Consider the following 24,656-nt stretch of genomic DNA (forward strand, 5'->3'; position numbering starts at 1 on the left):
GATGTATAGCTACGTGACCTCTGGACTATATTGTGAAATACAGTATGTTTTATTTCTTCTAACCTTTCAGCTTTTACTTCTGCTTCATCTTCTGGATTCATGAAAGCACCTCTGTTTAAGAGAGCACTTAAGCACGTGTTTAACTTTCCTTACACTTTTGGCATTTCTCTATTCAAGTCACTGGGATTTAAACAAGTGCTTAAGTGGTTTCCTCAATTAAGGGCTATACTTATTTATTTGTATTATATGTAGCATTTACAGTATGTGTCTGTGTAAGACAGACATGCAGATGCAATAAAATGACAGCCACTAAACTACTTCTCAATAACATTAAAGATTTTAAAACTATTTAAAACTATTGTCCCTCCCCACCCCCCAATAACCTCAAGAAAACCACAAAACTCTATGAGAATTGTCAAACATTTTCCAGTTCAGCTTTAGGAAATGAAAGAAAATCTGAAATCAATGTTTTTATTACAAACACTGAGGGAAGAAAGAATGTATATAATGGTGCCAACCAATGGCTTCTAAATGGAGGATCAATATCTCATACTATTTTATAAAAGGAAATAAAAACCCACTGCTGTAATGATGTGAAAGAGATCACATCATTACAGATCAGGTTACCAGTTTGATCTGATGTTTTAAACAGATTATAAATCTGGCTATAGCCATTTCTAAATCTAAATCACAATTGTTAAAGTCAGAAAATAAAAAAATCCCATACGACATAAATATTGAGTACCAAACCACCAATTCTACACAAATATTTTAAAGTAGACACATAACTAGTTGACACTTAATTACAAAGCAGTGTTTTTGTGTTGCACTATATCATGTTGAATTACTAGATTAAATGATCTGCATTATCTTACCTGATACATTCCAACTCCAATGTGCTTGGGCTCAATTTTCACTAGCTCAGCTAATGGGTCTTGTACACGTCTAGCTATGGAAACTGAAAAATAGAAGTAGAAAACAACTGTGGTTTTATGTAAAGAGCAGCACTGCATAATTACTTTTGTTGGTATTTTTCAATGTTGTAGATATTTAATCTCTCTTTTTTTGCCTGGAAAAAATCCATGTGAATGCCTTAACTGAGATCAAATGTTTTATTACAAATGAAAGCACCACAAAGTTATCATCAAGACACATTTTTTTCCTCAATCTTTTCCTCACTGTTAGAAATATAAGCGGAAATCTATACTTACTGAACTTTTATTTTTAATAATTCAAAGGCCTAAAATGAACACATACCGCTGCATCTCAATGTTCATTTTCATAGGCCTATTAGCTAGCTGGCTTTTGAATCCAGTTTCAATTAGTCTGAGATAATTACATATACAGATGAAAAGTTTATTTTTATGTTACAATGATTTCATACTAAAAATGAGACTATGACGTTTTCTGTAACTAAATTCTGAAATTTCTTCTGAATCTGAGTTGTAGAAATTTAAATGACATTATTGATGTTTGTAGATATTTCTCATAAAGTGAAAATTTAACTCTGATTTGTTACGTTAGTTCTCCACAACATAAAAGTCTCATTGTACCCTGTACATCTGAAGTTGAATTATCTATTAATTAAATTCTAAATGAACACTTTGAAAATGTACTGGGTATCAGTATCAGGATATGTTTATAGAGCAACTGTCAACCTAAAAACCACCCAGAGTATTTTCAAAAGAGCCTAAGTCACTTAACAGTCCAAGCCCCACTGACTTTCAATTAGATTAGGCTGAACCTGGAACTTTGGTGCTCTCGAAAATTTTACCTAGCATGTCAGTTAATTTGATTTAGTACAGATTCTTGATTGAGAATGCCAGGCTGCAAAAATCAAAGAGATATACAGAGGACAAAACTGGCTGCCACTTTTATGAAATAACTAATTGTACCCAGGAAGATCTTACCAAACACAACCTCTATCCATATGTAACCTGGACACCTGGTCCATTGCTGGAACCTAAGAGTTGTTGTTGAAGCCAGCCCCTCACATACTGAGCTCTCAGGGTTGGCATCTACTTGCAAAATCTGACTCTTGGGTTAACTAAACAGGCATTGCTCCCTCACATCCACAGCAAACAGAAAAGTCTAGCCCGATGATGTTAAAATGTGTAAGCTCCCTCTTCTCCCCAGCATGACTGCTCAGAGGAGATAGGTTGCTTGATTTAGCTGCTCCCCTGTACTATCCCTTGTTGGTAAGTTGTCCCTGCCTAGCTACAGAAATCGTGACGTGGAATACCAAGATGCAAGATGTTCCATGGATATCAAAGTGCAGATCCGGGCCTTCAAGAATGGCAGAAATATGCATGTAGGGAAAACCTACCTATGGGAGGCTGGAATTGGGTGAGTCACCAGCACAAAATTCCTTCTCAAGACTAAACCCCATGGTTCCTGATAGTACACTATGCAGAACCAGACAATGAGCCAGTCAGACACAGCAAAGCACCTCCTGATAAAATATCAAAATCATTCATCAGGGGGCCAACCATAATACACAGAGAATTTGAAGAAATGAAAGGCTGAACAGAATTGCCTAGTAGGACTCAGCATGTTAGTTAAATGGGTATCAGCCAGTCATCATGTGCAGTGATCAGTAAACAGGCCTGTCTGCATCTGAAGCCCTCTACAGGCCATGAAGGCTGAATTTACAATGGTGACTAGCGCCTTTCCCTCCATCCCCACCAAGAGGCTGGTCTGACAGTCAGGGATCACTGGGTCACAGGGAGGCTCCGGACACGCTCCCTGTGCCAACAGCCAAGAGGTGGGTCATATAGTAGTCACAACCACCAAAGATTCGCTCGATGCAAAGTAGACCCTTCAGGAGCCAGGTAAGCTGGTATTAAGCTGCACCACCAGCGCAGCACAAAGCAGTTTAATGCACTAGAGAATCAGTCCTGATTTGTGGTTATAAATAAATCCTGTAGCGTACTTGCCATAAGGAAGCAAATATATTTTGTTTTCCATTGTGAAACCAAAAAGATTGTAATAATATAAACCTAGAAAATATTTTCAAACTAGGGTTTTTGTTTTTATGACAAATTAACGAATTTGTTATAATGTAATGACTGTTATTTTTACTCAGATGGGGTCTCAGGGCCCCAATTGGGGACAGCTGGTTATTCTGCTAAGCACTGTACAAATACATAGAAATCGATACTTCTTGTCCCAAAGAGGTGACAAACTAAACAGACAAAGAAACAAAAGGCGGGGGCGGGAGGGGGGGGGGGGAAAGAGATACAAGCAAATGGTCAGGATAAAATCCGTGGTCTCTTTTTGGTGGATGAGGGTCAGGGTGGTGGGGTAACAGGGTAGGAAGGGAGGGAAGAGAAGATGAATGAACAGAAAGAGCCTGATAGACACAGGAAGGAGGAGGAGGAGGAGGAAGACTGGTGATTGAAGCAAAGATCAAAGGGGGTGGTGGGAAAACGGTACAAGAGTAGATTTCAGCTGTGGTATCACATGGCAGAGGGTTTGAAGGACAGCCCTCGGAGAGGCTGTGGGTGCTTCACCTGCTGTGGATGTAAAAAGAGGAGAAGGAAGGCAGGACAGGAGAAGGCTGGGGTCTTTTATAAGCCACCCCAGAAGCTGTCCACAGCTGATCTGGGCACACTCCAAGAGCTATGGCTTAAAATTATATTTGGGTCATTAATATCTTTTTTCTCCAATGGTACATTTACTGGCATAATAGAAAAACAGTGAATTATGTGAATGTTCAAATTAACAGTTTACAGGAGCACAAAAAATTTTACACACATCTTTAAATGGCAACTACCATTATTTTAGGCTGACAAATAATTCATGAAGTTTCTGAAAAGAACTTTATTACACAATGATGCTTAAAGCCAATATAGCAAACTTAATGCCTACTTGTTTCCCTTTTATGGAAGACTCCTCAAAACCACAGACACAAAATATACCAACTGAATGTGCATCAGGTACTTCACTTTCAAAGATTTGTATCACCCGCCCTTTGATAAAAAATAAGATGTACAGTTAACATTAAGTTCACTGCTCGGTCATGTAATACTTTTCACATCCTTTATTATTATAGTTTTAACATAAGCTGAAAATGGCAGCTTCCAGGGTAGACTTAGAAAGCTCAATACTGGTGACATCTGATCTGCCTGCTTCTCTACCCCAGAATTTGTGAATTCAAAGACTCTCACATATGAATTCAAAGGCTCTTGTCAAAATCACAAAAGGTTAATCAGTGCAAGTGCTCTAGATTACAACAGAAATGCTTTCCTATAATAATCACTCATATAATTACCAACTGAAGTGCCTGTGCTACATACAGATCACTAACAGGCTTTAAAGTTAGTAGAGCTTCACCGGAGCATAAAAACTAAAAAATAACAAAAATCAAAATGACTTTGTTGCAAAATAGAAAAGATTTACTTTTAACTATTTTATACTATTGTGTACACACATCGATATAGTGTAAGTCTTTCAACACGTCAAGTTTAAGGAAGACTGCTCAATTTCTAGACAACTGTTCAATATAAGTGTTTCCCAACCACAGAAAAACTAATCAATATGGAATAAATTTGCATGAGTGTGCTTTTAGAGAGCAAATAATCTGAGAGCAAAAATTTGCCACGGTCTATCATTCATCTAATTATACCTATATAAAATAAACAAATGGACACAGGATAGTCGCAGCTAGAGGAAGGACAAGAGTTTTTTTAAAATTTGTCCCAGGACCCAATTTTAACCTCATTTTATAAATCTTGGAATCTTCATTTTTATAAAAGCTTGGCTGATAATAGTACTAGCATGTCTCTGCAGGGTTTCTGCCCTGGAGGTAGGCCCTGATCCAACAAAGCACTTAAGCACATCCATACGTGGGAATCAAAGAAACTATTCACATGCTTAAAAGTTACATAGATGCTTAAGTGTTTTCCTGGATTGGGGCCTTTGTGGGAATCATGGGAAAAGTGGAGGACAAAGACCAACCTATAGATTATACAGCCTGAAGAAGAAAATGGAGGGGACACAATGCCTAATGCCACAATAGCATAGAATTGTGAAAATCTCCATGAAAGCCTCAGCTCTTCCCCAGAATTTTTCTAACTGAGAAATAAAATAGAAGGTATACTATGAAAAGTGTATGAAGACCCACACCCTCACGTGGCATGTACTGACTCTCCTACCCAAACACAAGAATTGTGTCTAAAGTGTCTATATACAGATGTCAGAGTAATGGATTTCCATGACACTGATCCTTTAAGGGGGGCAGCAATTTAAGGCCCCAATCCTGCAATCCAATCCACACGTGCGGACTCTGCAAAGTCAACAGGGCTTTCCATGGGTGCAAGGTCTGCCCATATGGACCACCAGGGCCACAGAAGGTAAAACAGAAGCAGTTGGGGGAGGGGAGTCTCATTCCCCATACAAAAGCAAATCACAAACTTTATTTTAAAAAAATATGAAGCAGTATAGTTTAATTACCAGCAATGATGAAGCGGTTTTACGTGTGCATTCTAGGAGTGAATAAAAACCATGCATTTTTAGAACACTTATATGGCGACTCATTCTCCATATCTGAAGTTACTAAAGGATATTTCATTTTTGCTCAGAAAATATAAATGACACTCTCTGATGGACATGCAGCAAAATAAAATAAAATAAATCAATTTTCTCTTAAAATGTCAGCCAGGTCAAACAGGAGATTTGAAATACCATTGTTAAAATACATTAGTCTAACTCAGTGGTTCCCAAACTGGGGTTCGTGAACCCCTGGGGGTTCATGAAATGTTATGGGGGGTTCTTGGGAAAAAATTCCCTAATGGCAGACAGAGCTGTCCACAGGGACCCTGGGCAGCACGAAGCCAGCAGCCTGGAGCCTTGGGGACTTCCAAGAGCTAAGCAGATCAAAGCAAGCATATCTGTCACACTGAGGAGATTTAAACTTCACGACTTCTTTTACAAAATGGAAAGGGAAGTAGATATTTTTTGCTGTTTTTAAAATTAAATAGGCTGCTAGGTTGTTTTTAAATTATTATGAAGAACAAGTTTAAGCTTTGTTGTAACGTGTGTTGTTTGCCTGGAGTGCTCAAGACCTGAATGCTTGTGTAGGAGGAACTCTTTGAGTTGGCTTCTTAAATACCTTGATGCTGTTTCCCATCTGAAACTCCTTGATGAAACATAGGAGCCAGAGGCGCCAGTATGGGGGAGCGACGAGTGTCACATGCCATCCCTGCATCACTATACCCCCCCCATGGATCCCTCCCCTTTTTTCCGTGGGCCCCCCAACTTTTCTGGAGGTGCCCCCGCACTCCTTTTTTCTACTGGCACCTCTGATAGGAGCCTTGTCTAATAACAGGCTTAATCAGAAGTGATACAAGCGACAAAAGGGAGATCTTGGAAGACTGTTGCTGTTTGCATAATGTAATAAAAATACTGTAATGATAAATAATAATAAACAAGCATGTCATAAAAACAAATTTTATATTTCCAAGATCACTGCTTTTATCATTTATGCTGAGGTAAGGGAGAAAATCCATGGAAATATTCATTTTTAGGAGAGGGGTTCAAGAGACTTGAAATTTTAGTGAAAGGGGTTCACGGGTTGTTAAACTTTGGGAACCACTGGTCTAACTGAAGTAAAACTATGTGAAGAAAACTTTTTGAAATAAAACATGAAACCTTTTTACTCTTTGATTTTAAATAGCATTGTAACTTCAACATTGCGCTGTTTTTCATTCATCAGAAAATATAATCACACGAACTGAATACAGGCTGATGCAAGACATCTTCAAAGTTGCCAGTTATGAATAAAATATTCATTGCAACATTTGAACTTACAGTAATATATTCTGCTGCCATGCAGGAAAGCAATATAAAATTTAAGAGCTTAAGGGGAGAAGAGGGGCTAGGTTGCACACTGGGTTTAACGTACATCCTTTTCACCTCTGAATGTCTGAGATAAGATACAGAGAAGATATAGATGTTGAAATGCTATCTTATTATTCAGATATCTTATAGCACTTTGCAAGATGGTGATGTAACAACAGTCTCATGGTCTCAATCCACTACTTACTGGATATTTGACGTGACTCACCCACCACATAGTTTAGCATTTTTGCCAGTCTACACTGAGGTGCACTGACAATGCTGTGGGGAAAAAGCTTGCACAGTAGCTGCTTGCACAACTCAGGCTAATCGTATCACCTCACCTCTAGGTCCACAAGGCATTAAAATAATCCTTTATCATCCAGTTACACAAAGACACATGAGGAGAGTTCACCTTCTGACAATTCCCATCTTTAGACCAAATTAAAGGCAATGTTTTAACTTCTTTTATCCAGGCCTCACATTCCCTAAAACTTCCTTTTTGCTAATATTTGCCATCGCAAGCAATATGTATTGTTCCCATAGATCAGAAATGTGATAACTTTCACTTCCTACTACTCAGCCAAATCTTCAAGTATTTCAGGAAAAAACTCTATTGAGTGAAAATTGAAGGATTTGGCTCTGAGAGTAGAAGAAAGCTATATTTTTCCATTATGGCAGTTAACAGTGACTGGGATGTTTCAGCTGTCAGGTCCAAGAAAAGTCAGTGGTGGGACATTCTTCACTGAGGGCCCTTAATTATGCTACCTGCCTCCCCTCGTTGCCAGCCAGAATTAGAATATGATGGCATACAAGGAGTGGCATAAATGCACCCTGTTTAAAGGCACACCAACAAGAATCTAGTCAATTTCAAAAGAAAAACAACTAAAAGAAGTTTCATGGCCAGTATACCTGCCTCTGTACCTACTTGCCAATTTTTGTGGTTTTACTTATTTTGTGGTTTTTATTATTTTCTTTCCTGAGTTGCTGTGCAAGATCCACACAGACAACAGGGAAACTGACTGACTATAGATGGGGAAGCCATGAAACTGACTGTACACAGAGTACTGCCAAATACACTAAGAGAACACAAACTGCGAGAGGGAGAAAACTATTTCTCTCTGATTTCTTTCATTTTCAGTGACCATAAGCATTGCTTGTAATAATAAGAAATAAAACATTTTCAGCCAGAAATGGGAGTTTTAGGTTGATTACATTCCTTTAAACATGTGTCTTTATATAGGGCTAAAAATGTGTCCCAGGCAATAACTATGATGATTTGGCCATCCTCTATGAGTGGGAACATTTGTTTAAGTTGTTATAGAATATGAGGCTTCCAGATGCAAAGGCAATGGGTTTTTAGAAGTGCCTATATCAATAAATGTATGGCAACCACAAACTATTAGGCTATGATTGTTTTCAACTTAAATTTTGTCATAAATGAGAACATTCTGTATTTTTATTTTAAAACCTCAGTATTTTGTTCTTGGTGAAACATGCTACTACAAAAACATCCAAGTAACCAAAAAAATAAAAATAAATCAACTTTCTTAGTTTTAAACCTAGATTAAAATTTTAAATGTGAACTCAATTTAAAAGATACTAAGATAATTAAAAGACCAACCAGCAATTTCATCAGTAATTACTACCAATATATCACCCAATGATAGGTATAGGAACATTCTAACATATTTAAATCTTTTTTATAAAGCTTATTATTATGTTCAAGATCAGTTACTCTTCATAAGGATCTGCAATAATGTTTACTCAGTGATCGATTTTGCAGGTTTCCTGAGTCCTAGAAGCTTTCTATCCTGTTGACCTGAATTTCACCCTCTTAGTAAGGGATACAGTAAAATGTACAGTAGTCTTTTCATTAAGCATTCTTTCCAAGTAGGCCAGGATTTGTGACACAGTTTTGAATTCTAATATATATTCTCAGTGGGTTTTAAATATGTAACTTTAAATATGTAACAGCTGTATCTCATCCAAAATTCTTTGGTGGCAAGCTGGCAGGTTTTTGTTTTAAAAAGTTATATTTTAGTTTAGTTTTAACTCCATCAAACTGATAACCTATTATTTTCTTAAGATTAATGAAATAATGAATGACAATCTTCTAACACAATACAGAAATCTCTAAAGACATCATGAATGAAAAAAAATTTTAAAAAAATGCTTACATATAATTTCTATATAAAAAACAATAAATCCTTACACAAATTAAGAGTGAAAAATAAAATAGGACTTATTGGAAAGTAACATTTTACTCAGAAATAGACATTCAATAAACAAACTTCCTCTGCCTGAGTATTATGCATTTCTGAATTGATATTTTATAAGATATCACCATTTTTATTCAGGGTGAGATGGCGATGAAACAGCATTGGCTGGGTTTTTTTTAATTGAAGCCTGACATGACTGACTGTTACTCATTCCTTGAAGAGTCTCATTAGATGGTTCTAATTCAAAAAGGTTTTTCTTCCCTCATCTGTTCAAACAGGCAACTTAAAAGAAAAAAATTGCCAGTGTATATTTTACAATTAAACTGGCATTAATTTTAATTGCATCACGCCAGCATTAATTTATTACCATTATTACTAAAAAGTAAAATTTTCATAATGTTGTGTACTTAAGAAAGTTATTAGCTGATGTCAACAATAAACTATTAATCTTTTCCAGGTGACCAGAGTGTCTTATGCTATATATTAAGAAACAGTAAGTAGTCTTGAGGGTTCAGTGAATAGTATAGCACACTGCCACATACAAAACCCAAGTTCAAGAGTAGCCTTGCCTCTCTTGCTCATTCAGCTAGCAAGGGCTGGAAACATCACAGAAATGAGAGAGAGAGCCTCCAGGGGGAGAAGTATGTGCAGGAAGGGAAGGATGCTACTTCCTTGATTCCTTCACACTAGTGGAAGCTTGTTTTGCAACAGTCTGCAGTAACGCTGCACTTTTGCAGAAGGCCATTTCCAGCATTCCCAGATGACTGAAGGGTGTGATGGGATTATCCCATGAAAAACACAGCCCAAAAGGAAAGGGCCAGTGGAAGTGGCCTACTAAATTCTGAGTCACTCAGGGATATGAGAAACGCGTAGGCATGCTCCGAAACAAATGCCAACAAGGTAGAAGACAGGCACTTTAAGTTAAACCTGAGCACCATACCATTAAAAAAATATATATAGGTGTCCATTCAGCCACAAAGGTAGCCTACAACAACATGGCATGTTGCTGATGAGAGGAACATACAGAAATATCTCGCATTGATGGAAATGCTGAGCCAAACAACAAGCAGACAAGGCAATATTCACCTAGCCCAGGCAGAATGGTGCAGGGCCCTGCTCCTTTTAAGTCCAGTGGTGAGGCTATGGAGGCACCATGGGCAGAACAGACAGGCTGACATACAAGTGGGCTCCTGACTATGCTGCTCAAAACAGCTAAGGTCCTCTGCTCAAAGGCTAATAATGCCAGTGCAAACCTTGGGGGGCGGGGGTTATACTGGAGCCCTACAGCCATGCCTGGAACCTTGGGAATTATTGCCATCTCCTTTCACACACAACCATGCCTGCACAAAGCCCAACAATATGGGATTTCATCCACAGTGACAAGGAAGTAAAGACTGACAAACACTCTGTATCTAAAGTTGCAGATCAAATGAATCCATTTGTCATATTGTCTCAAATAGTCATTCCCACTAAAAAGCACAAAGCCATTCAATAGCAATTAAAAAAACCCTTATATTCCTACAAGCTTCTTCATATAATGAAAATACTGTAGGGCATTTCAAACAAACACTGTATCATATTGCTCAGTATTGAAGTAGAATGTGTGTGCATTATAGGTATAATTCTTAGGATTCCCACTCACTGCAGAATCAAGTTCAATTTTATTTATATAAACCTCCAACAGCCATGCTTCAGCTAATGCTAGGGAAGTGCAGCTCTACCTCCTTACCTTCCACCTCTGCTCATCTAAATTGGATCGCCTCTGTGTCCCTCTACAGTGTGGAATTCCTGACATCAGGAGCAGCTTTCTTGAACCTCCCTGCCCAAAGACCCTCCAACTTATGTCAAATTTCAGATGGAAAAAGATATCATGTATTTTCTCCAACTCTACTATAATCAAGTGGATTATTAAACTCTATAAATCTTCTTGATAATATAGTTTGCATGCAAGAGGCAATACAATACAATTTTATTTTGTTCTGCATTATAATTACTTTCATACGCTCCAAAAACAGCTGATGCTGTGTACTTAAGTCAAAATAGTTTATAATATATACAGTTTATTTCCCCTTATTCTATGTCTCTAAACCTGTGTAACTCACACCTGCTCTCTGTGAGCCGCCATTGCTATTTACAGACTCTAAAGCATTGTGGAAGGTTTAACCATAAGACTTTTGTATGATAAAGTTTTTGAAAAATGACCTCTTTTCAGAAGCCGAAGGGGAGTGGTGCTCTTTTAAGAAAATGAAGAAATTAGCTCAAGTAGACATCAAGGCACTATGTCCCACACATCTAAGCATCAAAAGGTTTTACTTTCCTCAAGATAAAGTCAGAAGAAATTATATTGTCTCCTATCTTTACCTTCCATTTGTTGGGCACTATGACAGCTCTGAACTGTACATCTCTATCTTTAACAGCACCCAAGGGTACTAGCCCCTGTAGCATGACAGTCTCAAAGTCCCAACAAGCCTATAAGGTTTTCTCTTGCAAGGGAAAGTGCAAATGGTTTGCTGAACTTTGAGCGTACAATAATCCAATGTATTCTGCCCTGTGGAGAGAAGACAAGCAGATGGGATTTGACAATGCTAAGCCAAGCTGCGTTAGCTGACCTTTTGCTCTCCGAGACACTCTTTATCCTCAGAAATCATTCTTTAAAGCAGTGCCTTTTCAATATCATATCTGCAAATAGAATACAACACACATTTTCACCCTCTTGGTATGGAATGCCTGTGCAAAATGTAACTTTAGCTTATTTACATATTGGCAGCTCACTCTCCTGCTAACTGGGAGACACAACTATGAAGTCAAACACAGGATCCCAAGCCCTGACAGGCTGAGACAAAGATGGGTGTTTCTTTTATGCACTGTAATATGGAAATCAAAATGCACTGATCTTGCTTAAGCAGGTAAATACAACATTAAAAAGTTTTTCATTGTACTAAGCGTAACGTTAACTTAGTGCTTCACTACACTAAGTAGTACAGACAAGCTTTAGTATGGTGATATCTTCTGACAGGGGGTAGTATAGATGTCCTTGTCTGTAAACGGTAAGTGCCCTTTCCTATCCTACCCATGTCTAAAGAAATCTTCATACTATGGCTTGTCTATATTACTTGCATAAATTGGTGCAATGGAGCACACCACATTCTTTATTTTGATTTTAAGTTGTTAAGAAATCAGGAAGTAAAGTGATTGCAAAGAAAGACATTTTATCAGTACGATAAAAACTTCAAATGAAATGTAATATCCTGAAATTGAAGCATTCCTAAATTAGCATTACCGTTCCCCAACACACAATCAGAGCTGCTACATAATCTTACTTCACAGCAGCAATTCTCTCTCTCTCAACCTTCATGCCACAATTTATCTCCAGGACTCAGCAGCACTGTTGTTTCTTAAAGTTATTATAAAACGTTAATTTCATCAGGGTTTCCTCCCCTTTGGTTAAGCACAGTAGCTGAAACAAATATTCTACTTGATCAACTGCTTTCTATATTACACAGCCAGTCAGGGACCACTCAGCATAGACATTTTTATCTGTGACAAACATAATATACATCCTCTCCTCAGTGCCCCCACCCCAAACAACCACCACCAAAAAATCAATGCCGGGTGGTGTGTAGCTAACAAGATTTTCCACGGTCCAGGAACTAGACAAATCCCTGTTTCACAGTAAGCCAAATAGTTGTACTTCATAACAAAGTAAAACGACAAACTGAGTTTGTATGCCATCTTGATGTGCCACTGCTTCATGATGTAGATGTGTTATGTGTTATTGATTTTGAAGTTTACCAGGTTTTAAGTAGTACTACCAGAACACGAAGCTTAGCTGCCCATTCCAGCCATAAAATTCAAAGGAAACCTACTATAAGAGATGACACCATTTTGAAAGCTTGGTTAGGGGTTTGCCTAAGGAGTATGCAAGTCACATTTCTGAACTCCAGATTGTGCAGAAAAATTATTGCACTGGAAGATAGTAAAAAGTGTAAAATGGGTTAAACCAGAGACACTGTGCAATCACATGGTATTATTTATGCACAAACAAAAGAATACTTGATGGTCAGTGTCAACAGTGGAGATGTCCATCCCTCGTTAAATGATCTATCGCTTTTATAAATCAGCCCCTCAGGCCAAAATCAAAGACGTGAGATGGATCTTACATGGTGCCCTAAAGGCAACAGACTCTGACTTTAATGGGCTAACGGAATCAGGAAGTTCCAGAGCCAAGAGCCCTCCTCTGAGGTTGCTGTACCTCCAGCCCCAGACACTGAAATCTAGAGATGGTCAGATAGAAAACCTCAGATGCCTTTAGTTGCAATAGCAGTACATGGTCAGAGAGGCAGGCTCCCAGGTAACCAGGACCTAAACCACGAAGAGAGCAGTGGATCAGGGTAAACAACCTAAATTACACCCAGAAACAAGAAAGAAACCAGTACGGTTTCTCAGAAAATTGATTTAATATGGCATCTGTAGTTCTTCTAGGAAAACACACAGTAACATTCAGGTTTAGCTTCCAAGTGTCCCCCAAGGTTAATCCCATACGGAGTGCATTTCAGTAATCCACTCTGAAGGTCATAAGAGAATAAATAACTAATAAAGACACAGGAAGTACAGTCACAATCACCTTGAAAACAGGTGAAAACAGGTGATTTGACTATAAAATGCATCTGACATTTCAGGGATCCAGAAGCATCGCTACATTGCAAACACCTTGATGAAAGGGTATGTGAACCCATTCAATACTGAGGAAAGACAGGAGGCGTATCATACCCTCAAGATGTTTCATCCAACCCACCACGATCGCCTCCATCCTGTCAAGTCTGAGATTCAGTCAACATGCCCTCATAAAACTTACCATATCAGCCAGGAACGAGAAGAGAAAAGACACTACACTGCCTGTGTTCCCTGACAAAAAAAACAAACAAACCCCACAGTCAATAAAGTGGCCTGGCTTCTGCATACTGATGGTAGCACAGACCAGATCACTTCAGCAAGTGATTCCAGCAATGGAGTCCATGCTGATCATTTTAGGCTTGTTAGCAGTTTTTGATACCATTTATCTGCCTATGGACCCCCACAGAGCCGAATAAACTCCCCGAGGTGGGTATAGCATATATCCTCATTTACCCACAACCCTCTTCTGTGCAGGTTGCAGAGATCTATTTTGGCACACATCAACCCCTTGTTCTGGATGGATATGAGGCTACTGGAAGAGATAATAGCTCATTTTCTATCATGCTCAAGCCAAATCCCACACCAAAAGAGCTTCGCCACGACGTTCTTAATAATCTTAACAACAAGTTCAAAGGCCGATAGAACAAGAATTCAGTTCTTGACCCACTTATTGAGATTGCCAATTAATGCCAAATGTAGTAGTGTTTTGGCTAAGTGAACACTTATCCATTTATTCATTTATAAGAAATGAATAATAAACATTTTCAGTAAGGATAGCTGTGTTACATTTTTAAGTGGGAAGTCAGAACTGAGTGAGAATAAAGATAAATTTAGACAAGCAGTGGTTGTTTAGCAGTACCATCAGTGTGCTTAATAAAACACAAGATGTGAAAGTGAATTCTCCTTTAAAATGCACCATTTTATATTTTTTACATTCATATAGCTCATGGGCAGACACAGGTCTACTCCCTGTATTTCAAAAAAATTACCACTGCTATCTACTTTGTATTGAGAGAAATGTTAAAGTGGCAAACTGTGTTAAGATCACAGCTATCTCACATAATATGTCTGCAGTACGTTTTATCTTAACTATAAATGTCACACTTCATCATGCAGCTGTCAGCTTCTTTTAATGTACTAAACTCTATTTTGTATACAGAAAACCTAACATGATGTAACATAACAATTAAAAAAAAGTTATCTTTGACACCATATTATCAGATGTCCACCAATACCAAACGAAAGAAATCCAAGATCACAAGAGGAAGATGCATTCAAGAGGGAAAAAGTAGCAAATGTAGTTTTATCAGATACTCTGATTCTTTTTCAATACGACGCTTATATTATGCTGTGGTTCTCTTGAAAGTTAGCCATTTAATGCTAATGTTGTCCATGTCTCTGTTTGCATAGTGCAGGGAAATATATTATAGATTTTTTTAAAAAAAAAAAAACCTCAAGAAAAGAGTCAGCTAGATTTTAAAAGGCTGTATTCTCACATTTATAAACAAGTATTTAGGGCACTGACTTCCATAAACCTTGATATCCCACTGCAGTTTCAAGTGGATACAATCAGTATTCTTCACTTTTTATCCTAAACTGACATGTAGCATTCCTGGGGACTGTAGAAGAAGTGCTGCTTTTCAAAGCAGAGATGGCTGCATTTCAATGGTGGGTGAAGCGATTTCTATATATTACAGAGAGATGCAATTCTCTACATAATTAACATTGAAGCTAGTCATCTATTAACACACCTGCTTTTGACCCACTAGCTTTATCAAAACTAAGGCAAATTGCCTGATATTTCACAGGACGCCATTTTTTCTTGAAAGCATCAGAAAAATCAGGTGTGTTTTGGAGATTAATAGAGTTTAAAAAATGAGGAATTTTCCTTCTGGAACATTTTCCTAATTTTTGTTTGTTTTTATTAACTCCAAATATTTATTAATCGTTGGTCTTGGTGGTGACAGGTGCCTTTCTGTAACAATAGTAATTTGGAGACGTTTTGGAGTAGGGACAAATTATTGGTGGCATCATTTACAAACAACAAGACGTTTCCATGTTCACTGTGCAGCCCATCTCTACCCTGACATGGTGTTTACACACTGTGCATGGCCATTGAAGGAATTAGTCACAAAGGAGTAAATTAGCATACAGGAAGGGGAGAGCCACATTGGGTATGGCTTTTCTGCAATAAAACACCTGCAGCTGCCCTGTGTCAGCTGACTCAGGCTCCTGGGGCTCGGGCTGCTGAGTTATAAAACTGCTGTGTAGACATCTGTCTCGGGCTGGAGCGCGGGCTCTCGGACTCCACAACGGGGAGGGTCCCACAGCCTGAGAATCTACACTGCAATTTTATAGCCCTGCAGCCAGAGCCCCATGAACCCATATCAGCTGACACAGGGCAGCCACAGGTGTTTTCTTGCAATGTAGACATACCCACTAAGAGGCAAGGGGGTGGCCTGGGGAGGCAAGGGCCCAGGTAATAGTCTAACGACTGCTAGTGTAATAAATCAACTTTATATACCACACAATGCAACTCTTCTCCATGCGGGGAGGGGGAGGAGGAAGGAGGAAGAATCCACTTGGGGAGGCATGGAGTGTTCTATCCTTGAACATCTCATAAGCTCCACATAGCCTACCTTTAACTAAGCTGTTCCTAAACATTTTTTTAAAACCTGAAGAAAGCTTGTGTCTCTATCCCTTCTTCTTGCAGATCCCTGTCGAGGCTGCCGAGGCCTTGGCAGCAGCTGGAACTGCTTCCTCGCCGATTGTAGCGTATGCAGATCCAGCGAGCAAGGGGTGGCCCAAGTGTACTTTAGGCCATGCAGCCTTGCATCAGTCTACTCTGCAAAGAGACCATTCCCATCAGACAGGAGATCTTGAATTGAGGCCTGCCTTTCCAGGGACAAGCCAAGAGCTGAGCCTCGTGACCACCACCAATGCAACCACCCTTGCCGCCAAGTTGGCCACATCCCACACCATTTGGAGGGAGCACCTCGCTGCTGCAGTACCCTCCTCCATCAGGTACCGAACTCCTGGGCCAAGTCCTGAGGCAGGGACTCTTTCAACTTACTGAGGGAATCCCATAAGTTGAAGTTGTAGCTGAACAACAGAGCCTGGTAGCTCGCCAACTGGAACTGAAGGCTGGCCGTTGAATAAACCTTCCTCCCAAAAAGGTCCAGCCTCTTGGCCTCTTTATTTTTGGTGGTCGAACTTCTGTACCCATTTGTTCTTTTCATTGGTCGCAGAGATGGCCAACGAGCTTGGAGGCAGGTGGGTATATAAGTACTCGAACCCCTTGACTGCGACAAATTACTCTTGGAGATGGGAGGGATGGATGATGGGCTTTGCCAGAGGGTCTTGGCTATTTTTAAGACCCCAACATGCACTCATAGTGCAACACGGGCAGGGGTAGATGCCGAGAGCACACTGAACATGGTGTCTGCCTGTTCAGCCATCTCCTCTACCTCCAGGCCCAAGTTCTTGGTCACCAGTCAAAGCACGGCCTGGTGCTCTTTGAAGTCATCCGGCAGGCTGGCACTCAAGGGCCATGCCTCCACCTCGTCTGGGGATGAGGATGAGAGCTGGACTACCAGGGGAGGCCCCGGAGCAACATCGCCTGAGGGGAAGGGAGTTTTGGGGTGGACACTCATTCCTCTATCTTGACCTCTGAGTGCACTTTGCCCACTGAGCCTGGGTGTCACCAGTGCCGTCAGCTGCTGCTCTGAGGAGGCAGTCAACAAATGGTGCAAAGGGGGCATTGGCATCAGAAGCATGTCCCACACACTCCAGTAAGGCCACTGTGCTGGCCACTGGCCGTGTTGCCAAGGCTGCATCACAGAGGTCGGCCCAGCCTCAGGTGCCCAATCGCACTGGTCCTGCCTCGGCAAGGGGCTGAATTCCCTCTCCATGCCGGAGCAATACCCTTGCCTGATGCTGAGGGTGCGTTATGCATTGAAGCCGAAGTGCTAGGTGTAGAGTACAGCTGGGAAGGCTCAGAAGACTGCCAGAGAGCATCCTCCATGAGGAAGGCCCTCAGATGGATGTCGTGCTCTTTCTGAGTCCTGGATCAAAAGTTCTTACAGATGCGACACTTGACCTTCATATGCCATTCCCCCAGGCATTTCAGGCAGCTGCTACGGCAGTCTCTAACAGGCATAGATCTGCTACAGGCAGAGCAGGGCTTAAAACCTGGAGACCGGGGTATGCCCCACCTGGGGCAGAGGGCTTGGCTACACTTGCAAGCTACAGCGCAATAAAGGAGCCCCAGGCGCACTAGCTCACTACCCGTCCACACTGGCAAGGCACGTAGAGCGCTCTGACGCCGCGGCTACAGCGCTGCTGGTACTCCACCTCGGTGAGTGGAATAACGTTTGTTGCGCCCTCGCTGGAGCACCACAGCACCAGTGTGAACAAGATGTTGCTTTACTGAGCTCTGATCAGCCTCCAGAAACGTCCCATAATCACCTTAAGTCAATTGGCCACTCTTGTCATTGGTTGGAATCAGCTGTAGGAATGCGGAAACGCCCTTTGAAAGTTCCATTTCTGACAGCCGGCTGCTTATCTGCTCCGAGACAAAGCAGCCATTAGTGTGGAATGCTGTGTGCGTGAGAGAGAGGCGGGGGTGGGTAAAGAGGGGTCTGCTGCTGTCTGAACTTACAAGACAGCAGGCTGACATGCTCTCAGCCCCACAAAAACCCACTCTCTCTCCTCCCACATACACACAACACACTCCTTGTCACACTCCACCTCCCATCTGAAAAGCACGTTGCAGCCACTTGAATGCTGGGATAGCTGCCCATAATGCCACTGCAAGTGCCGCAAATGTGGCCATGCCAGTGTGCTTGAAGCTGTCAGTGTGGACAGACTGCAGGGCTTTCCCTACTGTGCTCTACGAAGGCTGGTGCAACTCAAAACGCTCTACATCTGCAAGTGTAGCCATACCCTAAGTCCTTTGGGACTCTAACTTCTAACTACATTACTTAACAACTACTTAAACACTAACTACTATAAACAAACTATTTACAAGGCCTAAGGATCGACTACAGTAGAGATGAAACCGCCAGCCCTTGGTAGGCAGGGAGGAGGTGCTCCAACTAGCCATCACGGGTGGTAAGAAAAAACTGAGAGGGTGTAGGGCTAGCGGCACCTAATATACCGATGCATGAGCGCAGCACTCAAGGGGGCACCACAGCCGACCCTACGGCTACCACTACTAATGCAAAAATCTCCGACGAACGCGCATGTGGGTGCACGCGGACCTGGAATGGAATCAATATGAGCAAGCACTAGAAGAAGAATTTACAAATTATGAAAATGGAAACACAGAGTCATAGAAAACAACTAGGGCTGTCGATTAATCGCAGTTAACTCATGTGATTAACTCAAAAAATTAATTGTGATTAATCGCACTGATAAACAATAGAATACCAACTGAAATTTATTAAATATTTTTGGATTTTTTCTACGTTTTCAAATATATTGATTTCTATTACAACACAGAATACAAAGTGTATGGTGCTCACTTTATATTATTATTTTTGATTACAAATATTTGCATTGTAAAAATGATAAAAGAAATAGTCTTATCCAATTCACCTCATACAAGTACTGTTGTGCAATCTCTTTATTGTGAAAGTGTAACTTACAAATGTAGCTTCTTTTTTGTTACATAACTGCACTCAGAAACAAAACAATGTAAAACTTTAGCGCCTACAAGTCCACTCAGGCCTATTTCTTGTTCAGCCAATCACACAGACAAATTTATTTACATTTACAGGAGATAACGCTGCCTGCTTCTTATTTATAATGTCAACTAAAAGTGAGAACAGGTGTTCACATGGCAGTTTTGTATCCGGCATTGCAAAGTATTTTACAAGCTAGATATGCTAAACCAGGGGCAAGAAAAATTTTTGGCCTGAGGGCCACATCAGGTTTCCAAAATTGTATGGAGGACCAGTTAGGGGAGGGTCTCTCCCCAAACAGACAGGGTGACCCGGCTCCTACCTCCTATCCGACCCCCCTCCAGCTTCTCGTCCCCTGACGGCCCCCCCAGGACTCCTGACCCATCCAACCCCCCTGTTCTCCGCCCTCTGACCGCCCCGACCCCTATCCACACCACCGACCCCTGACCACACCCCTGAACTCCCCTGCCCTCTATCCAACCCCCCGTCCCCTGACCGCGCTGCCTGGAGCACCGGTGGCTGGTGGCGCTACAGCTGCACCGTGCAGAGCACCGGGTCAGGCCAGTCAGGTCTGCAACAGCAGCATGCTGAGGCTGCGGGGGAGGGGCCGGGGGCAAGCCTCCCCGGCCAGGAGCTCAAGGACCGGGCAGGAGGGTCACACGGGCCGGATGTGGCCCGTGGGCCGTAGTTTGCCCACCTCTGTGCTAAACATTTGTATGCCCCTATATGCTTCAGCCACCATTCCAGAGGACATGCTTCCATGCTGATGATGCTCGTTAAAAAAAAAATGTGTTAATTAAATTTGTGACTGAACTCCTTGGGGGAGAATTGTACGTCTCCTGCTGTTTTACACGCATTCTGCTATATATTTCATGTTATAGCAGTCTCGGATGACAATAAAGCACATGGTCGTTTTAAGAACATTTTCACAGACGATTTGACAAAACGCAAAGAAGGTACCAATGTGAGATTTCTAAAAATAGCTACAGCTCTCAACCCAAGGTTTAAGAATCTGAAGTCCCGTCCAAAATCTAAGAGGGATGAGGTGTGGAGCATGCTTCAGAAGTCTTAAGAGCAACACTCCGATGCGGAAACTACAGAACCCGAACCACCAAAAAAGAAAATCCACCTTCTGCTGGTGGCATCTGACTGAGATGATAAAAATGAACACGAGCCCTGCTTTGGATCGTTATCAAGCAAAACCCATCGACAGCATGGACGCATGTCTTCTGGAATGGTGGTTGAAGCATGAAGGGACATATGAATCTTTAGTGCATCTGGCATGTCAGTATCTTGCGACGCCGACTACAACAGTGCTATGTGAACGCCTGTTCTCACTTTCAGGTGACTTTGTAAATAAGAAGCAGGCAGCATTGTCTCCTGCAAATGTAAACAAACTTATTTGTCTGAGCGACTGCCTGAAGTAGGTCTGAGTGGACTTGTAGGCTCTAAAGTTTTATATTGTTTTATTTTGAATGCAGTTATTTTTTGTACATAATTCTAAATTTGTAACTTCAACTTTCATGATAAAGAGATTGTACTACAGTACTTGTATTAGGTCAATTGAAAAATACTATTTATTTTGGGGGTTTTTCAGTGCAAATACTTGTAATCAAAAATAAATATAAAGTGAGCACCATACACTTTGTATTGTGTTGTAACTGAAATCAATATATTTGAAAATGTAGAAAACATCCAAAGAGATTTAAATAAATTGTATTCTATTGTTTAACTGCACGATTAATTGTGATTAATGTTTTTAATCGCTTGACGGCCTTAAAAACAACCTCATTCTGCCCCTGTATCTCTGTCCCCTGAAGAGCTGGAATCTGCATTTTAAATACTGGTCCCACCGCAATCAGTGGAAGTTATACCTTGGCAAAGTATCCCATAATCAAACAACACACATTTTAATACCATCAGTGGCTCCAATGAGCTGAGTATGCACCTGGCCTACTTTACACTACAGTGGCATTTGCACTGTAGTAATCATTTTTACATCTCTAAAACAAACTACTTCTACTTAAAAGACCATGTGCCGTTACTGGAAGAGCACACTAAAAGTGACCACATTCTGGGCAAAATATAAATTATAGACACATACGTACATATATGCACGTGTGTGAGAAGTGAGAAAGATGAGGGTTAGTTCATAGAAGAGTGCAAACATCCTGTTGTTCAGGCAAAGGTTTAGGCAATTTTCTGGATCTTGTTTAGCCCCAGAAGTCCACAAGACCCAACATATTCATGAGACACGTCAGCTCAGAGCCTTAACAGGGCTAGATAGAAGGCAGTGTGGTCAGATGGATAGTCAGATATCCAGTTCTTCGAACACATTCCAAACTCCATACCAGATAAGGTTAATCCAACATTACAACTAAGAAACCAAACAACCAAAAGTAAAGAGTCACAGGTAAAAAGCGCTTTCTTCAGTCTATCTCCTCCCCTTGTACTTATGGGCCTCTTTTTATTACTGTACTGAATATTACATATAATACCAACTGAATTATATGAATAATAAAACTATTACTTAGATTTCATACCTGCACTTCTTAGGTTAGGATCTAGGTCTGGCATCTCTTTAGAAGCTTCTGGACTAACACTGTAGATAGATGCTCCCGCTTCACTGACAATGCTACGAAACAGAATAGTAAATAGTTAAAAACAAAATCAACTTGAGATAGACAAGACTTCACTTAATTAAGAAGTGATTTTTTTTGTATTTTTAGAAATTTTTAAAACACATTTTTAAAACATTCTGGATGAACTGAAGGCTAATAAAAGTGAAGGACAAATATCATTGGCCAAAGTGAGACAACAGTACAGATACTGTGAAAGCACTTCCAGTTCTGCAAGTGCGCCTACTCATTGCCTGGCCTGCAACACCTCTGCTCTTTCAGTGGTGGGCCTCTGAGGACACACTGCCCATCACGCCAACCTCTACAGAACTCTGTGATGTTGAAAAATGGGTGAGACACTATTCATTTGTGACCAATCAGAAAGTCAGATTTCCCCAAACAAAAAATACTAGCTGGTAATTTAGTTGGACTACTTATCTTCTGTACACACATTTAGAATAGCATATATAACTAAGGCTGCGAGTCTTTCACAGAGGTCACGGAAGTCACGAATTCTGTGACTTTCTGGAACCTCCATGACTTCTGCAGCGGCCAGGGTGGCTGACCCCAGGGCTGCCCAAGCTGCTTGGGCGGTCCCGGGACCAGCCACACCAGCTGCTGTCGGGCAGCTCGAGGCAGCTGGAACCTGGGTGCTGCCCCAGAGCAGCAGTCCAGGAGCAGCAGCAGGGCCCTGGGCCGCCCCCAATCCCCCAGGAGCAGCAGTGAGGCCCTGGACCACCACCTCCCCATGGAACAGCAGCGTCCACCGGAGCATGTCCCTTCCTCCCGGCCCCGAGGAGCAGCAGCAGTGTCTTCCGGAGCGCTCCCCCCACTAGCACCTAGGATTTAGTTAGGGGTATTTATAGTACAAGTCATGGACAGGTTACGGGCCATGTTTTTTTATTGCCCGTGACCTGTCCATGACTTTTACTAAAAATAGCCGTGACTAAATCATAGCCTTGTATATAACACAGATTCATCCAAAGTAAACTCCTTAGACTATTCAGTGCAACTGAACTTCTATATACTTTGAGATATACAAAGTTTAGTATACTACCAGTTTGTTGGCAACGATAAGTAACTGTAAACTACAGTTGTCAATTGTCAGTCTAATTTAGTAATGATGATCAAAAACCGCTTCAAATTATATCACAATTTCAAATAATAAAAATAGCATCCCTGATTTCATCCAGGATAAACAATACAAAGCAAATACATATAGAGTAATATATGCTCAGAAGTACGTTTCGGGTGAAATCTTGGCACCACTGTAAACTCCATTGACTTCAATGGGACCAGGATTTCATCCTTGATATTTAAGACACAGTACCAGTATATAATACTGTAACAAAGTGCTACCCATTTTAGACATACTTTTACTATTCCATTTTGTTTTTTCACTGCTATCTCCCTCACAAGCTATCAGAGCCACACTTACAGAAGTAACGTTAAATTACTAATACCAAATTGCAAAGGCTAAGGGAAAGATCAGCACAGAAAGCATATAAAATACATTTCCATTCATTACTAAAAGATTTTGACAATATAAAGATACAAATCACAATGTTGCTGTGGACAGTAAGGTTTTCTCCCCTGTATAGATATATAGGACTGATAGAAAACTGTCACACTTTTGCTTTAATATTATCTATTCAAACAAAACTGGAACAGTGTAAAGTGTTTATTACACATGGGTCAGAACGTACAGTTGCTGGAGCCTCTAATAAATGGTTCATTTTTTTCAACGAACAGGTTGGATCTTACAAAAAAAATACAGAGGACCAGATTCTGTACTCAGTTATACTAGTGTAAATCCAGGATGACGCTACTGACTTCGGATTTACTGATGTAACAGAGGAGAATTTGGCCATTGGTCTGAATAAGGTAAGGAAAATGAAACCATTTACACATTTTTCTAAAGACTCATTACAGACATTGCTTGAGTATGCACTGCATATGCAATGCAGCCCAGCTAACATCCATAATAGGGAACAACTGACAAAATCAGAGATACTAAATTCTGAGTAATGGTCATCTCATAAAAAAACTGTTGAAAAATGAAGACTTTGACAGAAGTCTTATCTAATTGACATTTCTGATTAACTGGTAGGCTCAAAAAACATACAATAGAACATGAACAATTTAAACAATACACTTTAACTATAGCATCTAGCAAGCTCTCTTTCTTCGTGGAAAAAAAAAAGGCTTCCCAAAAACCTCATACATCAACAGCTTTAAACTAACTTCTCTTCAGTTGCTGTTCTTTAACAGATCCAGAATAAAGCGTGTATATAATGTCTACATTTAATACATTCCTACATATGTATCCCGAGACAAAACACACGTTTTGCACACATTTTACCATGATGCAGCGTACCATAAGATTCATTACTGCACACAGTTTATTACCTGGTCTCTTTCAACATGCTGTACAGTGAAACAACTAAAAGTGACTTGACTAGGAATTCAAGGACACTTAATGGTTTATTGATACACCTCAAAATGTTATTTTACTAGTCCAGGTGAGCTCACTGTGGTTCCAATGTGCACTTGGGAAAAAAATCACTCCTAGTTTTAAGTTAGATGGTTCAAAAATTCACAAACTAAAGAGTAAACAAAAG

General features: G+C 40.5%; 1 protein-coding gene across 6 annotated transcripts in view; it reads right to left on the reverse strand.

Moving 5' to 3' along the window:
- Positions 1–24,656, reverse strand: part of SRBD1 (S1 RNA binding domain 1) — a 229,834-nt gene that overhangs the window by 76,556 nt on the left and 128,622 nt on the right. For all 6 annotated transcript variants that reach the window (XM_077813865.1, XM_077813859.1, XM_077813861.1 and 3 more), the window contains 2 exons: positions 21,961–22,052; positions 876–958 (listed from right to left, as the gene is read on the reverse strand). In XM_077813865.1, coding sequence (XP_077669991.1) covers positions 876–958; positions 21,961–22,052 — 175 coding nt within the window. The remainder of the gene's footprint in view (positions 1–875; positions 959–21,960; positions 22,053–24,656) is intronic.

The sequence above is a fragment of the Eretmochelys imbricata genome, chromosome 3 (assembly GCF_965152235.1).
Source record: "Eretmochelys imbricata isolate rEreImb1 chromosome 3, rEreImb1.hap1, whole genome shotgun sequence".
NCBI classification, from domain to species: Eukaryota; Metazoa; Chordata; order Testudines; family Cheloniidae; genus Eretmochelys; species Eretmochelys imbricata.